We start from the raw sequence: 19,148 nt of genomic DNA on the forward strand, positions 1-19,148 counted from the left end.
CCTAAGCTATTTTTACCTTGAAGTTTGCTGCTTCTGTTTCAAACAAGAAAAAAGGCTTTTATACTAAAAAACCAAAGCTTTCTCTTCCCTTCAAATGTAACAGAAAGATATTAACACCCCTTTCACATCTTGGCCTGTTTCCATCCTTAGACTGTAATGGCAAGCATAAATTATTGTTTCAGGTTATTTGAGGTCCCAGAAAAAAAGAAAAAAGCAGCACTGGGTAGACTATGACACAATCCTGGATAAATGAATATGATGAGATGAAAAGGACAGGCAGAATAAAGAAAGTTATTTCTTAAGAATACCTTTATACAGAATGTGATACTGGATGATGAGTCACAGACTGGTTTGGATTGGAAGGGACCTTAAAGATCATCCAGTCCCAACCCCCTGCCACAGTCAGGGCCACCTTCCACCAGCCCTGGTTGCCCAAAGCCCTGTCCAACCTGGCCTTGAGCCCTGCCAGGGAGGGGGCAGCCACAGCTGCTCTGGGCAACCTGTGCCAGGGCCTCACCCCCCTCACAGGGAAGAATTTCTTCCTAATTTCTAAGCTAAATCTCCCCTCTTTCAGTTTAAAACCGTTACCCCTTGTCCTATCCCTACACCCCTGATCAAGAGTCCCTCCCCATCTCTCCCGCAGCCCCTTTCAGCCCTGGAGGCCGCTCTAAGGTCTCCCCGCAGCCTTCTCTTCTCCAGCTGAACCCCCCCAACTCTCTCAGCCTGCCCTCACAGGCGGTGCTCCAGCCCCCTGAGCATCTTCATGGCCTCCTCTGGACCTGCTCGAGCAGGTCCGTGTCTTTCTTGTTCTGCCCCAGAGCTGGACCCAGCCCTGCAGGGAGGTCTCATGAGAGCGGAGCAGAGAGGGAGAATCTCCCCCCTCGCCCTGCTGCCCACCCTGCTCTGGGTGCAGCCCAGCACACAGTTGGCTTTCTGGGCTGTGAGAGCACATCGCTGGATCTTATCCAATGGTTCAACAGAAGAGTAACTCCTATAGGGCAGAGATAATGAAGAATGCGTGATATTGGGAAAATATTACAACAATTGGAAATGTAGTTCCATATAATTTTATGTTACTGAAAAGTAAGAGGAGCTAAAAGTATAGCATGATTTTTTTTTATTTTTTTTTTAAGGGCAATCTAAAGTAATTTTGGTGTAGTATATGAAAGATCTGTTTTTATTTTATGAGACTGGATAATGCTAGGAATCTGCTAAAGAACTGAAAAACAAACTTCAAAAATTATTAGAAACATAGCTACCAACCAGAAATACATCAGACTAGAAAATCAAGGGGAGAATTCATAAAATTTATGTTAGTCTAATCTCAACAAACTTTTTCTGTATTCAGGAAAGAAAAACCAAATCGTTCAGAAGAAAAAGTGATGCTCTCCAAAATATCTCTAAATGAGCACATCTCTGTCCACTTAGTACAGAAGAAAGAAAGAATGAGATTCAATTAAGCTTTGGAAATTCATTTAGCTGTAGATGGAAAAATAAATGCTCATCAGATCCTGTAAAAAAAAAATTCACCTATTTAAGAATTGCTTTTGTTAAGAAGAGATATTATGACTCACAACAAATATTGGGCTGATTTTAATTCAGACAGAAGTTTATAGAAAGACTATGACTCCATATCTTAAATTCTCTTAAAGGTCAACTGTGGTAAGATTAACAGAACTGTTTAGTGAAATCAGTTGTACGCATGAGTGTAGGGGAATAAGAGACGAAAGCACTGTACTGAACTTAAATCAACTATCTTCTGCAACCAATTATACAAAAAAAATTAACAGAAAGCTTACAAGGAACACAAACAACACAGGCAGAGCTAGAGCTGAGACACAAAAGTCATTCTCATACAGCTCTTGCAAAGGATGCAAAAAAACAAACATAGAACTTAAAAACCAAAACAGCTTAGAGAAGAAAATTACCAAAGAGAAATTGAGCTGCTGTGAAATTCAGTCAACAATGAGTCTAATGATCCAAGAGGTCTCTGCCAGGAACCTCTTCTAAAAGTTTTCAGCACTCACACTCACCCTCTTCCCCTGCCCCAGCGTGTGGTCCTTCTCATGAAGACAGTCCTCCAGGAACTTTCTCCAACATGAGTCCTTCCCACCGGCTGCAGCTCTTCGCAAACTGCTCCAGCGTGGGTCCCTTCCGCGGGCTGTAACCCTGCCAGCACCACACTGCTCCAGTGTGGACATCCCTCAGAGTCCTGGCCTTCTTCAGATGCAGCCACCTGCTCCGTTTGGGGTCTTCCACGGACTGCAGGTAAGTGTCTGCGGACCTCCAGGAGCTCACCACGGGCTGCATGGGAATCTCTGCCCCGGTGCACCTGACCCTCCTCCTCCTTTCTTCATCTGTGTTTGCATAAGCATTTCCCTCACTCCTCCTCCTGGGTTCCCTGTCTTAAATACATTATCACAGGGGCACAACCACAATTGCTCATTGGCTTGGCCTTGGCCAGAGGCGGGTCCGACTTGGAGCAGGGGAAACTTCTTACGGGAGCCCCGCCGTGTAGCCCCTCTCCCCTACCGAAACCTGCCACACGCAAACCAAATACTACAGGGAACTTCAACTTTGGCAACAGAGGACCTAATATTATACAGATTTAACCACACTGATATTATAAACATGACAGACCAGAACTCAGACAGCAGGGAAGTCTGGAGAGAAGGTTCATTACATGAAACAGTCATAGTTTGGGCAAGGACATTGGGAAGAGAACAGAAAAGCAGCACAAGTCTGCCGTTCAAGACCTTCAAGAGGCCGACAGAAAAGGAAGATCACAGGTCCTGAGAATTTTGTATATATAAACACACTTCTGGTGTTTTTCTTACCTATTTAGTCCTTGCAGAAGTTGAATTAACTCTTGGACTAAAAGATCTAACTCTTCTCTCACTGGTTTTCTAACACATTATAATGTGAATTTCTTAACAATTGTAATTAACATGTCATTGCAATTACACACCATCATCAGGAGAGGAAAACGAACATATAAAGGAAGGAAATACTGGCATTTCAGATTTTCCATCTATATCCAAAAGCTTTTTTCATGCAATTTTGAATAAAGGGTATTAAAGTAACACAGAAGAACCAACACTGGAAAATGAACTTCATGAACAATGTTTTCAGCTTAACAGTATCAGGAAAGAGACACTGAAGGCTGAGGTTATGAGAGCAGAGTTGAGGATAAATCTTAAGATTTACCAACATAAACAAAATTAAAAGCATAGCAAAACTAGTTTCCTGGAAATTCATGGATCAAATGCAACAGAACATTTCAATTTACTTATATGATACTAACTTCACATGATCATGATAAATGGATGACAGTATTTTTTAAACTTAATGTAGTAGGTCATAAAGATTAATACCCACATTATTCCTTGCATAAATTAACTATCCCAAACTGATAGACTGAAGCTGATTCTCTGCTCTTAGGAGTTATAACAAATCTATGAACAATGGTATCATAATTTATAATGTTTCATAATTGCAATAACGTTTTTTATACAATTCATTAACTCTTGCTTTCCTTTATAAGGAACAGACCATTATTTAAACTATTTGCAGCCAGACCTCTTTTTCACTTGTAAAGACCTGATTTCATCTCTTTTTTTTGTCTTATGTAGTGCTAATTTTCCTTTGAACACAGGAGCACATACAAAAAAATAGCAAGAATAAAATACAACTGAAACAACAAAACAATATCCAATCTCACAATCTGAAAAGGAGACACTAATACACTTTGAAAGAAAAGAACAGTATTATTAGCACATACAATAAATGTCATATTAGCACTTTAAAAAAAAACAAAAACAAAAACAAAAAAAAAAAAAACCAAAAAAAAAAACAAGCAAAAAAACAACAAAACCCCCCCCAACCTTTCAAATGATCACAATTCACCCTTTGATCTGCCACAGAATTCTTCTTCTCACAGTGCTATGTCAAAGAATTACATGTATCACAACAGGAGGGACACGATTTTCCTGTACACATGCGTTTTGTTTCGGCAACCTCACAAGTGGCTTGCAAAAACGTCACAAGGAGATATTTTCACAGGGAGCTCAGTTCTGTCCCATCCTCTCAGCTATAGGTCCCTTATTTAGATTATTTTAAGGACAGAAACGTAACATCCTGGATCCGAGAAACAGAGAGACTAATCTACTTGCTGCTGAGCTCTGCACAAAATTTTTGCAGTGACATTCATGGGAGTAACGTTGCACCTTAAAATTGTCCGTAGCAGAAATGCAGCTGAAAGTTCTGAATTGACTCTCCAAACCATCGGTAACCCAGAATAACTCACATTAATAACATCATTTTATAGAATGACTTGCCATCCAATGCCCAGGTGACACTGTGTGAAAGGAGATACATCACATAAACCACAAGATAGATATTCCCAAATCTTAACAGTTTGAGGAAGAACATTTTGTATCTGGATCTGACCTATCAACCAGTCAGAGAGGCAATTCAAAATAAATTTTAAAGTAGGCAATTCTGTTGTACGATTTAGAATTCTGAATGACCAGAATTACTAGGAAAGGTATACTTACTGTATTTGTTTTAAAAAAGCATACTATATTTTTTAATACTACAGGACTAATCACTTCCCTTGCCAACCTGGCACACGCAGTCACAGATGCAGACTCAGCCATTCAACTCAGATATGAATATCTGATACTTTGAGACAGCACAGTATCAATTTTGAATGAAGTATGTTATTTAAAAATAATTTTTCCCCCCAATATGCCCATATTGGCATGTGTTGTAGATTACTATTTTCTGCAGAAAACCCAGAACCATTGTAAATCTCTTCTCAAATTCCTTTCATCACAAACATGACACTATGTACATTATCTTTCCTAATTGCCAAATAATTTTTTAAAAAGTGAGGTTATTCTATTACACATTTAAATTTTATATTTAGACAGAATAATATACGAATGTTTTAGTCTCTCAGAACACGTAATGGTGATAATACACTGAGGAGTAGACCAAGATTGGCTTGCACTGTTCCTTTAATAATTACTTCTTTGTACACGAGCTAATAAATAAAATAAAATCTTCCAAAAGCAAGCAGGTGACGCTGCCATAGGGAAACATCTACTTAGCAGATCACTTAAGAACAAGCATGACACTTGAAGTTAAGCAAATTAAATTAACGTGTGCCAAAAAGTTATTCCAAAGCTTACAGAAGATACTCTACACATGGTTTAGAGCAAATATATGAATGTTTAATTTCTTGGACCTCATGATGTGTAGGCCTACACGTTACTGCTACTTAAGTTATAGTTTCTGCTTTTACTTACTCTGAAATATTGCCCAATTATTCAGCTGTGCTCAACCAAAGAATATAAAATACATCAAAAAGCCAGGAGTCTACTCTGAAAAGAGTAGCTGCCAATGACAGATTTTTTTCCCCCCCAGTTGGAAAGTCTAACTATATTCTTCAAGACAAGGCAATTTAAAAAAAAAAAAAAAAAAATCTGAAATGTGCCACTTAAATGAATCACAGTTGTGTAGTCAAAAAGAAACATTTAGCTCAATGAATCTGAAAGAACTTGAAAACTAATGAGATTTCATAGTAGGTTAAAGAGATTCATGCGTTTAATACATTAGCAATTGAGTCATATCTTCTTTTTTTTAACAGCTCCAGCAATACCTGCAGAAATTTCAGTTTCAGTCTAACAGGAAAGATTTGCAAACTCCCAGGCCCTATAAAAGCAGTAGAAAGGTTCATAATTGGCTTCTATTAAAGGCTAACTTAGACAGGGGAAAAAAAATATTCCTCTGGTAATGTTTTTCTGTACTAAGATGCTAAGATACACATAGAAGAGTGGCTCAGTGAGTAACCAACTCGCACTATTTGCAGTTAATTCTTCTACATTCAGACCTAAATCACTTGGTAGCACTCCAACTGACCACTCTAAAGAAAGAACTTCATGATGTGAGGAAAAGTCTGCATCCAGCATTGGCAGACCCAGATATGGCCTGACCATCCATCTCTGCTTACAGTTTTTGCACTGTAATATCCACAACTTGATCACAAGAAAAAACATCACTCAGTTATGGGGACTCCTGCTCAGCAGGCTCTGGTTACCACAGTAAAAGTGATATTTTTGAAGATATACAGGTAAGCTTTAGAGCAATGAATGCCCAAGCTAAGTCCCCTTTTAGACAAGGGTCTACCCTCATGTTTAATGAGCAAAGCATAATTTGGGAAAATTAACGTAGTTCTGACTTCACTTAGAGTGTTTACAAACTACTGACATCTGCAGAGCTATTCATGTTCTACATTGCTGCATAAACCAAATAGCCCTAACAAACGGAGTTAAGCCCAATAGACATGTCCAGAGAAAAATGGGTAAGTGCAGGGGCCCACTGGCCATCAGGAAACACAGAAGTTAAACCACATTTAATGAAGATGAGGCAAGTTTTTTCACTCCTGTCCGAGTTACACTAACTTAAGAAAAGTCCAAAACGTAGAATTGGGATCTTTAAACTGAAACAAGTAAAACCGTTTTCTGTCTTCTGGTTGAATGTTGAAGATACTCACTGCTTCAGCAAATACAGTTTACCGCTCTCAAAGATCTCTTCAGTGCACAGATTTAGAAGTACATTTTCTTTGACAAATATTTGTAACCCAAAGTTCTGGAAATGCTGCAGTGCATTCCACAGTAATTGGAACTGAGGATAATCATGCAAATCTCCTGGTTTATGTATATGCACACTGATAAGTGCCTCCTTTTCCAGAAGGAGACTTCTCACAGCTGAAGAGAGGATTTTGAAATTTAGAGCTAAATGAACCTGTAAGGATGGATAAATGTACCCACTGTAACATACCCATGCTGCTTCATGCACCTAGTTTGCTCAGGTAACTTCTACCCAGCTCTACCTTGTGCAGAGTAGAAGTATCTACTGTGCAGGGACATTTTAAACAGAAGCAACAGCCTCACAAAACCTTACACAACCTTTCATTGGTTTCCTGTTCAAATGTTATCAAAAGTTTTCAAAGAATACAATAATAAGATTCTGAAAATTATCATACCTGATACAGCAAGAAAATCATCAATACTTGTTATATCATCTACAGCCTCGGTAAGAATATGGATGTGATTCTCCCATGTACTCCGATACATCTCCATGTTGTTTTTCACAACTTGACTTTTTGGTCTGGCAGCAAGAGCTAAAGCAGCATTAATAACCTGTATCAAAAATAAACACAAAGCCCAACATCTAAATAATATCTTCAGAAAGAAAATTTTACATTTTACTTAAAATTACAGAGCAGCATTTCTGTTCTCTAAGTAAGAGCATTGCTCAGCTTTTGTTACTGTTCTCAGTAGGAATATCAGCCAAATGTTGCTTAGGTTAACTTCCATTTTAGTTTTATAAATTAAGCAGCTAATGGAATAGGATAGTAAAAATCCCAACATTTTAGTTGAAGAATTCATACTATTCCAGTTTGCAAGATATTAATACAAGGCAGTTTTTACTTACACACGCTTAAGGTACGCACATACTGGTACAACGTACATCAGTTCTGAGTTTAAACTCTATAACAACTGTTATCACAGAGCTTATTACGGAGTGTCTTCACTGAAAGAGATATTATCAGCCTCTGTCATGTAAAAGTGGAAGGTTTTACCGGGATAACAGATATCTCTTTTAGGATCAGTGACACGGGACATAACACATACTATACCTATATAAAAGCAGCAGACTGGTATCTCTAAATCAGTTAGACCTAAAAATAGTAACTATGTTCACATGAAGAGGGTAGATTTAATTTCTCCCAGGGAAGACTAACTGGAGATGGAAATATTGGATCCTGAAGTGATTAATTCTATAGATACCTCTTCAATCAGTTAATTAGCTAGAGGGTTTTATTCCTAATACGGCTTTTTGTTGATGTTACATCTATAAACATTATTTAAACTAATACATATCCCAGGTAGAAGCTGAACATTAACCTTACAGTAACCTTTTTTTTCCCCCTTCCCAATATTGCTTATTTATCAAAGAAAAAACAGTTTTAAGAAGACAAAACACCATGTAAAGGCGAAAAATGGGAAGAATAAAAACAATATATCACACTAATCCCCAGTGCTGACAGTATACATTCATGAAACATTCTTGTATGTCATCTCACTGTAATCAAGTCATTGCATCAAAGAATAAGAACTAGGAAATTCCTCATCCTAAACCCATCTGATGTGTCTTTGCAGTAGTATCAATACCCTTGACCCTGTTCTGGACATTAAGATAAATTTGTAATCAGTTTTGTTTGGCTGATATTTTTACATATCACATGAACTTACAAAGCTAGTGAAATCTAAATAATGACAAACTTACTAATATTTATGCTCTCGTAATGAAGAAACATATATAAGAATACTACTGGGATTGAGTCTTTTTATTAATGATTTTGATAAAGACAAATAGACCACGTGCTTATTACTTTACCAGACGGCTGGAGAAGGAGGAGAGTATGTAACTAAAATGAAGGAAAGATTTCTTCACCAACTGCACAAGTGATCTAAAAAAATAGAGTTCTGTCCCATAATACAAATATAAATGCATCCTGTTCTCCAGCAAGAAAAAAAAAAAAATCCCAGTAGGAAAAACAAATTTAGAATTGGAACCAAATGGACAGGCAGCAGCAAATATGCATCTGCATTTACAGTGCATCAGTCAATAAATGCAAGTCCACCATGCCAAGTAATTGCAAAAAAATAAGGTACTGTCAAGGAAACCAATAGTCTGAGAAGCTCTAGCCAGGCCCAGTAAGGATTTAGAACTGACTACTTTTTCCTTTTCAGATTATAATTTGGCTTGTGCTAAACACAGTTTTCCCCAGTTTTCAGACATCCTTTCAGTATAGCCCAATCGTTAGGTAATATCCAATTTTATTTTACCCATACTCCGGATCTAAAAAATCTGCAGCAAAAGCATTTATCAGCTGTATCATCTGACAGCAGATCTGTCTTGATGGTGATACGATCGTACCCCTAAAAGCAGGCACACCATTTATGTCCCTTATGTGAAAAATACAATCCCAGTTCACCACTCTCACTTACTGGTTTTTTTAAATGCAATTGTCAGGAAACCCGTATGGTTAAAATACTAAAAGTGCAAAAGATGCCTTATATTTTAGTTTTTAAATAACCTTCCATCAAAAAAAAAATGTGGGAGAGAATTGTAGAAGCTCTCCCAAATAAATGTTGACTGCAGCTTGGAGCACTGCTGAAATCACTCATCATTTCTAACATCTGAAAAATAGTAACAGCACAGCAATGCTGACACAGATGGAAAGGTTGATCACTGAAACCTCATCAGAATGTTGAGACATTAAAAATGAGTCGCCAGGGACTTTGAAACCCTATTCAAAGACACCAACAAAGGTGCCTATCTCCTAGGCAGAAGCAAACGACCGCAATAAACCCTCTGCCTACGTTCCCACACGCACTATTCATTTGCAGAACCACTTTGGAAACATAGGGTCTCTTCCTGCAGACATTTATTTATGCTTGGCTAGCCAATTGTTTCTGGCTTCGCAAATAAGTCAACAGACCACTCAAGCTGCTGAAGGCTTAAATTTCCATTTACGTACGTTCCTTCTATTGAAAGCTCTGCAAGTACAGATTATTATTTTTTTTTTCCCAAAGAGTTACAGCAGGGAATTTAAGAGCTTATTAGGGTTTATTTTTATACAGATAAGTGTTCAGCATTTCCCTATTATAGAACTACCTTTTGCACTAAACGCACACTTTGAATAAATACTTTAAAGTAGGCAGTAACACACTACGCTAAAGCCAGTCTCAAATGGCTTCCAGTTTCACCAGTAATCAAACTTCCTTTGTTTATTAAAACAAATGCTTAAAATTCAAAAGATGCAACTGTAAGCAGTTTATGAACTAGGCTTCCAATTATCTTTCCAATTTTACTATGTTTCTCAGGATGTGTGGTGTTGGAGCCCATTGCTTAAGGTTTCTACTGGATTGAAGGAGCTTCAGCGATAGAATAAACCAAACGTTTTTATTTGCTAAGACAACTCTACTTCTAAACTGTAAGGAACTGCGTACTGTGGCTATTCCAGGTGACTTGGTAAAACTAATAAAATATCCCACACATGCTACAGTAGGAAAGGGCCTGTGTTAATACCCTTTCCTTTTCCTTTATCCCCTTTAAAGCAGACTGAGCTTTCAGTTCCTAAACACTGTTCTCCCAGGTGTAGACTAGAGGCGCAAGGCCTTCTCACAAATGCCCAATTTTAACTCCCAGACATGGAAAACGAGGAATAAAACATGGTGACTCAAGATTTGCACACAGAGCATGTTTTTAAAACAATTCTGCATTTGATACTTCGGGAGTACCACTTCTGGTGGCAGTATGTATCACATCCTCCAGTTCCTCACAGAAACTTCTGTGGAACAAACGCAACCCTACCAAGCTCCAGCTCAGTGCCCAAATGGCTTTGGGTGAGAGACAATGCTGCCTGTGGTGGTGCTTCTGTATGAACCGTAGATAATAAAAAAGAAAATTCAGTGTAATAACTGTACTTCCATATAATATTAAAAATAATATTAGCAGTTTAATCATTTTAGGAACTTACAATTTTAGGAATTAGTACAAAACTCTGTTTCCTTTGCCCTGAGATAAGACTTTTTTTTTTTTTTTTTCCCCCAAAGGTACAAGCCACACTGATAAGCATTTGCACTTACCTAATTCATCCTACTCTACCTTAAGCTTTGTTTGCATCAGCCAGATCACAATGCGTCATGAGAAAAAGAAGAAAAATTTCAGTACACACACAGAGCAGGAATTTATAAAGCAAGCGGCATTCTTAACGTTGGGTGCTTATAGCTGTTTGAAAATTATACCCAGAAAATGTAAAGTGTAACAACAGGACAAGGTCTGCATGCAGAGGCAAATGGGAGAGAATTAAAAAGCCAAGTAGGAGAAGCAGAAGAATAATAATAAAAAAAAACATTCCCTATAAAATATATGCCAAGTTACCTTCAGCTTTCTAAAAAAAGGAAGAAACATTTCAAATTGCACGTTGGTCCTGAAAAAAAGCCATAAAATGATTTTGCAAGATACCTTAATAGATCAGTATATGCTGGTGTATAGGCAACAGAAATAGAACCTTCACCATTTTGCTCAGCCTATTACTAGCAGTTCTTTATGTCACAGATTGGTTGTAAGAAAGACTGTGCTACAACGGACTAGTAATAGTGGTGGCATATAGAAACCGTAGTATATAAGTGCGGGGATATATGACAATTTTCAAATTCATAAAAGGTAGCTGCTAAATTATCAATCTCTGCCACCAGGAATAGGTCAGGAAGTACCGGACAGAACTGCTGCAAGAGAGAAGCTGTGTTGGGATTTTATTATTTGTTTTTTTCCTTAAATAGAATGCCTAACTGAAGGGGCAGTTAATATGCACAAAACCAGACTGCCTGGAGAGACTAAACTCTCCATCACTGGAGCTACTTAAGAGTAAGGTAGATAAAACATCTGCCAGGAGTATTTTAAATCTCTAAACCAGGGAAGAGTTGATCCTGTGTTGGTGGGTGAGGAAAGGGAAAGTGGACTACACAAGACATCGATACAACATCAAAATAGAGCTAAAATGAAATGGTTTCCTGACTCGATAACATTTCTTATAGTACAGAAGAAGAGCAGAATTTATAATCCCACCAGGAAAGCATCAAGGCTGGCATCAAACAGGCATCATCTACATACTGTGGGATATTTTTAAAAGAGTTGGGATGATTAATTTGTAACTAATATTTTTCCAATACTAATTGTAAACATTTGAAAATGTGATAAAGTAAATAAATAATTGCCTTTACTAGTCAAGCCTCAAAATTTAGTACTTTTTAGAAAGCATGTTTCAAGCAACCGGCACATATTTCTATACAATTCATGATTTTTTATTTTTAAGATGCAAAACACACCCAGAAAACAATTCACTGCCAATCCCTGTACATGCTAAGGGTTACACAATAAAGATTTTGAGCTTCTGCCAGGTGGAGATCCAGCCCAATTTTTGTTTCTAGGATACAGACTGCATAGATCTGCTGCAGGCAGGAAGAAACACTACACAGCTACCACAGAAGCAGCAGATCTGTTCTGCCTTTGTTGCTCTGATCTCACAACTGCTTCCTAAACCATAGCGTGAGATGGGAAAACTTGCCAACAGCTTCCAGAAAGAGTGTAACTGGGATGCTTTCTCTCACTCTGCTGGTGAGAAACACACACGAAGCCAGGCTCTGCAGCACACAGACTCCTGCATGATTTATTAGGTCCCATCCTCCAGACACCAAGCAGTCTACAACATGAGCTAGCAATAAAGCCTTGAGAGCTCTGGCTGTACAACCGTACTCGTGTCTGCTGCCCAAAGGCTCCAGGAGATGGGCTACAAAGGTGGAGGAAAGTGTGGCCAAGTACCAGCACCCAATTAAATATCCTCTGAGCTTGTTAAACCCAAAACAGGATCTGTGTATCTGATCACATTTGGATATTCTACAGTTGCATACAAGAAATAATCTTTGGTTTCTTTGTTTCAACACCAATGCCAAAGACAGAAGAACTTTCCACACAGTGTAATACATAAGAGTCCATTTCTGTTTGCCTTTACAGCAGCTACCCCATGAAATACTGGGGTTTCAACCCAAGCCCCAAATTAAGGTTGACATGTGGGTGATTCCCACAGTCCTTCCCAAGGGGGGGTGAGTTTCCCTTTAGGCTTCCCCCCAGGGTGGGCGGCCTGGCAGACAGAGCCATTGGGTAAAGGAGCCCCAGGGGTCCCGCAGTCAGTAACCCAAGGTCAGGTGTCCCACCTGGGGATAACAGCTGGGACCCCTTGCAGGCAGGGGGGTGTCTGTCTGTGAGGTGGGTGCCCTGGGCAGAGTTCCCTGCTGGGGAAGGACCTCCCGCCTCCTGGGACTGGGCTCCACTCAGCTCTGGCTTTTGTAAACCCGGGCTGTGCAGAGTTTCAGTCTGTGGCTTCCTTGGTCTGATGTGTTTGGCTTGTTGACTCGGTTGTCTCCCGTCCCTTCTATGGGAGACTGCATGTCACCCTTTATCCCACCCATTGCTGGTCGTGCGGTGTCGTTGTTGGGGTCAGTGGGATTGATGTCCATTATGTACAATCTGACTGACTTGTTTGTACCCCCAGCGCTCACCCATGTACTGACCCTTTCGTATCAAATACAGTTTGGTTATTGGTTCATCTTTATGCTGGTTGTGTCCTTTATGCTAGGCCTAATAATCGGCAAGACACCCCAATATTCTTTAAGGTAAAAAATTTGCTGGAGTTGAAACATTACTGTTTTCATTCCTATCCAGTTTCACAGGATCAGTTTTCTGAACTAGGGCTCAAAATTTCACCTCTATAATTCTTAGGTTACCTTGGTCCTGTTTCCACTCATCACACTAACTGAACAGGTTAGGTTTTAAAATGTGTCCATCAAGACTGAAATATTACACAAGCAATTTCTAACATTTCTGTTCAAGCCTCCAGTAAGATATTACCTGAAAATCAAACTCCATTTCTGGTTGAATACAATAAAGTCTTTCTTCCTGTATTTTCTTCTTTGTTTTGGTAAATTTACCCCAAAATAACAATGAGACTATGTAAAAAGCTGTTTCAGTATCAGAAGAATCATAAAATTTTCATCTTGCCAAATGCAATAAAGAGGTAAACTGCTTGGGAAGATCACCAAAACTGTTACAGAATGTAGTAAAGTCTTCTAAATGGGTGAATTTAGAAATCCAGATGACTCCAGATATCTCTGGAAATAAAGTCCTGAAAGCTTCAGTAAATGCAAAAACTACAGCACAGGCAGGCATCCTCATCTAACGGTACAGAGATTGCACTGACACACAGACCGATGGACTCTAAGGCTACACAAGATCTGCAAATCATCTAGTCTGACCACCTAAATAACACAAACTATAAAACTTACTAAGGCTTCCCTCAGGAATTTTACAGCTGGAGGTTAAATCAGTTACATTCTACATAAAGGCAGCTAATCCTGAATAAATACTCCAGCGACAGTGTTCCTTATGGTTCCCAAGGCAAATTCTCCTAATGCTCGATATCCTATTAAGAAAAGACTTAATTCCACTTTGAATAAATGTGACTTCCACAAATGTGGCAATACCTACATTCCATAAAACAATTCAGATTAATATTAATGAAATGTAAATGTTGTCATGGCTAGACTGCAGAGCGGGGTATAGACCATGTGTCTTTATTTCGCCTGAGCATCGTGTCAAGGTGACAGACTCATGGGTTAAGCGGGGTTGCTAAATCCTGGCTAAGCACAGGTCTACCATTAGCGTTGTTCTATCTGGAACTGCCATGCTAGCCAAGATGTATTAAATTAGGAGCAGCAACCGTGAAAAGCTTCTTGGTATAGACTTATAAGTAGTTCCAAATCTGTAGCCATTAGAGTCTTTGTTGGACATTTCCAGTATGACTGAAAAAGGGGGCACTCAGCGTTCTGGTGTTCATGTTGTAGAAGCCTATCTGCCTCAGATCCAATAGGAACGAAAACAGCAAGCAAGAGGCACCTGCCACTTTTGCTCACCCAAAAAGTGCAACACAATGTTGTCTATTAAGACCAGTCTCGTGGTTTTTTTTTTTAATCATATTATCTTTTTTTTTTTCTTTTTACTTGATTTTAGAAAAATCGAACTTGGCAAGAAGCTTTATCTGTTTTTTGTTAAGAAATGATATGATGTATGTATTTAAAATCCTTTGAAACACTTGAACATCACTAATATTTTGAGGTTTAGAACAAAATATAACTAGAAATTAAAAAAAAAAAATGAAGCCACCAGTGGCACCCACATACAAAAGACCCTAAAAACCCACAACATGTATGATTTAGACTGGAGTATTGTCAGTATGGGCTAAGAAACTTGAAGAGATACATTATCACCCAAGTAAAATGGAGTTTTAAAGCCTTTTTTCCTGTAAAAAGAAGAAAAAAGAAAAAAAAAAAAACAACCAAACAAACACTACATACTTCACACCAAAGTTCTCCCATTCTTACCAACAAGAGACCAAGCTGAAAAGTTTCAGCTGATTTCTAAGGCTTCATGAAGTTTAGCTTTTCTACCTCAATCCAATTATAATTTGTAGTGTAAATTTATTTTCTGAACTGACCTCAAGAAACAATAAGAACAAAACTAATCTGAGGTCACTGTTTCATCACTGCTTCCTGGTTTAAAACAGGGTTATAATTTGTTCCTGGTCTATTTTATTACATCATATTTAGGCTGTTCTAATTCCATCATTACCTGTCATTAGTTTTTCTCCAGATGTTTCAGCTAAACATTACCAGAAAGTTGTTATTCCTCCTGCTCAGGCATATTGCCAGGAGCTAAATTAATAGTTTTCAAATATTTCCTTGCACTTCTGAGCACAAGTTAGCTGAGGACAGCATTTATTATTACTATTTGTACTGCAGTAACATACGTATGTCCTCAACAAGTAAAGGATAAACCATAATCTACACACTCAATTAAATGAAAGCCAGTCTCAAGAAGTTAACAGAACAATAACAGAAGATTACACCGGTTGAGGGAAGCTTGAGGACAGAGTGAAATGATGGAAATAATAAGATAATCCTACATACCTTCTGCTAACTAGCTTCTAGAGAGATAAGCTAAAATGAGATTTAAAGTACACACAGTAGATGTAGCTTTCAGGGAGCTACACTGGTGCATAATGGGTTAAAATCAAGAAAAAAAAACCACAAACCAACAAAAAAAAATCACAAGAAAAAAAAAAAAAAACAAACACAAAGAAACAAAAAATAGGAACACACACACCCCTCCCAAAAAAAAACAACAAACCAACACACCCAGAGAGGATTCATGGGGTAGCTTTAGACTATGGGACATTTACTCCTTTATCTTGGAAATAAACTGGAGGCCGACAGACATCTATCCTGTCACACAAGGGAGGGAAGCAGTGTTGGCTGAGATGGTGCCTTAAGGTAAGGATGAGTCCTCCAGTTTAAGGTCAGGCAAAAGGAGACAACAGAAGAGTAAGAAGTGCATAGCAGGGTTGGAGTAACATTACAAGAGAATATTTTTATCAGTGTTTTAATTAAATAAAACAAGGAAATAAGCTTGTTGCCTTCTCTAGTCTCACCAAATTAGCAAACACAACAGTCTGTAAAGCTGGCATTTCTGAAGAAGTGCTCATGTTCATGGAAGATGTAAAAGGCCATGAAGTTCTCTTAATTTGCATGCAGAGGTGATGTCTCTAAAATCTGATACATGATTGAGAACCCTGGCCCCAACCATTAAACTAACTCATATTTCTTTGTATTAAAACTGTGCACCTACTGTATATGTGTTAATATAATCTCTTATGAGAGAGAATTATTCTGTGTCTTAATATTATAGGATAATTAAATGTAGTTGAAAACCGATAGCTTTAACTGCCACCCTGCTCCCTGAAAAAAAAAAAGAAAAGTCCATACTTGCTCCAGAACAAAAGCTCCCAGAAATTTCATGTTCCAACTGGGGTAAAAAGTTTTGAGCTGAATGTAGGCTGAAACTTGTTGGATCGGGACAATAGTATTTCCTGACACAAGGGCTGCTGCTAAAGAAACCAAGGAAACATGTTGGCAGTCGGCTGGTTTTGTTCTTTTAACAGAAAATTGTGCAGAACTTTATTTCTGTCAAGCTGTGCTTTGTTTTTCTCTTAAACAATGCAGTGGGGGAGCTTAGACATCCAGACATCCCCCAGCTCTGTAAGAAGGCATCTGTATTTACTACTAACCCAAAAACCAACCTTGCAAGCCAAAAAACACCCCACTATAATGATAAAAAGTCTCAGGGATATATGACACTGTTGCTTTGTCATCTGCCATAAAAAGTCATTAAAATAACAAAGATACGAGAAACCCATAACAATTTTAAAGCTTTGAAAGCTGAGTATCTTGTATGCATAGTATTTAATCATAAAATGGATTTCAGTTGGTATAATTAAATAAAACTGAGATCATGTTGATAACGCAGCTCTAGTCAATAGACAAATTCTACCCAAGGGATGAGTGCATTCCAAGAGTAAATAGATCGCTTGCTATATTTATTAATAAAATTAGCTTTTAAATTCAATCGCCAATTAAAGGTGAAATCTACACCCTCTGAAATACCTAAAAGGAGATGTAAAGTTAAGGAAGATCGTGTAATCATTATATCAAAAGTGACATATCAGTGACAATGCAAGATTGTACTTCCACAAGAAACTTCCCTCCTCTTCTGAAAACAGGAAAAGTTCCACCCACAGCACACCACGTCCTCTCACAACACCCTGAAAAACTTCTACCTCAGCAGCATTATCAAGTATCGATAGTCCTGAGAGTTAGATGTACAGGTGGTACGGTGGGATAAACACATGACTAAGTTTTACATTATGTTCAGAAAAGACTAAGGCACCTATTGCTTCAGACAGACTCAGAAATTCCAGCAAGAAATAACGATGCAATAATAAGAACACAGCAACCTCTAAAATACTAAATGAAATGGTTAAAATTTCAAAGTCGTATTTGCAAGCACTCCCTATTCTGGCAGAACTAGCATTTAAATAACTGTATAATTCTCTTTCTTCCTCCTTTTCAATCATTTAAAGCAGGAAGAAGGGATTGCACTGGAGACATATTGTTTGATAGTGATACAGTTGACTAGGATTGGTAATACATTTTAGGAGTTAAATACGAATTTACTTATTCTGAGGTTATTAGGTAGCTTTAAACTTTGAGAAAAGGTCACTTTGTTCAAGTTGGTATATATTAACCCACTGTTCAAATACCAGCCATTAAGGGCAGATTTAATTTCTACACTGTCATTACAAGCTATAGCCAAGAATCTTGGAGATAAATTCTGAGCACGCAGGTAAAGCAACTCCTCATGAACAAATCGAATTGTGGGGTAGGGGGTAAACCGACAATACTATGAACGCTATTGATCTCCAGGCTAGAAATTAAAAACAATCCTGCATAGCTTTTATCTCCTGATATCTGGGCAGTGGTTGCTAGTGCTACACTGGAATAAGCTTTTATTACACTGGGATAAAGATTTTATACTTTATTAAAACAATTTGCGTAACTTCACTCAAGCATACTTCCCAACACAGCCTAGCACTGCTGAGAGGCATGGTGCACTCTTGAGGAAGAAAACAAAACCAAATACAAACAAACAAAAAAACCCAACCCAAACAACAAAAAAAAAACCCTACCAAACCAACCCACCACCACCACCAAACACAGTCCTCTAAAGCTCCCCCCTACCCACATACACAACTATGTCTTGGCTTTACATAGCGACTACGTGCACATTTCTGAATGCATTTGGAAACTTTCTACAGGAAAGGCACACAAAATTATTTTTTACACTCCAGGAACTAAGCAGAGACCCTAATAAAAATATTCTGAGAGAAGAATTTTAAAAGCTTAAAAAAAAAAAAAAAAAAAAAAAAAATTAGTGGAAAAGAACTGAAAATGCAGTAAAGTATTCAGTATTCACATTTGGGTGGATAGTTTATTTTGGGGGGACAGAGGGCAAAATAGACTGAACACTTGAAGCCTGATTTTTAAATCCATCTGACAGCAACTCGCTTCCAGAACTAATTCACTTGACCTGACAAGTGAAGCAGACAGCAGATCACAAAATACAGTGGTGCGTTTTTGCAGGTCAGATCGCAGGTGCTTGATTTCCATGAAATTCGTAATTGCAGCTGTTAAGAACTTTTACTTTTTCTATTTTACAACACTGAAACTGAAGTAACGAGAATAAACAAACATTTCTGTTTCTGCCCTATGGAATGCAGTGTCTGTAAATGACACAGGGAATGTTTCGGCTATGATATTCAAGGTATGTGGGGTGGATCACACTAATCCCATAGTTTATTTCAAAAATCAAAAGTGCATTTTTCCAGTCAACCAAAAAAGACTGTTCCCCAAACTATATTTTTTTGTATTAGATATGAATCCAGTATCCAGTATCTCACTTAAGCAAATCATAACACTGGTCAATTGCTTTAAATAATTTTTGCTACAGTTTTGATTTTCTAACTAAACAATTAACTTTGTGTCCATGGTTTGTGTATG

At 38.1% G+C, this 19,148-nt stretch overlaps 1 protein-coding gene across 1 annotated transcript in view; it reads right to left on the reverse strand.

Moving 5' to 3' along the window:
* CTNNA3 (catenin alpha 3) overlaps positions 1–19,148 on the reverse strand; it is a 471,555-nt gene that overhangs the window by 126,632 nt on the left and 325,775 nt on the right. The window contains exon 11 of the mRNA XM_026851990.1: positions 7,052–7,208. Coding sequence (XP_026707791.1) covers positions 7,052–7,208 — 157 coding nt within the window. The remainder of the gene's footprint in view (positions 1–7,051; positions 7,209–19,148) is intronic.

This window comes from Athene cunicularia, assembly GCF_003259725.1.
Source record: "Athene cunicularia isolate RWA chromosome 6 unlocalized genomic scaffold, athCun1 chr6_part2, whole genome shotgun sequence".
Taxonomy (NCBI): Eukaryota; Metazoa; Chordata; class Aves; order Strigiformes; family Strigidae; genus Athene; species Athene cunicularia.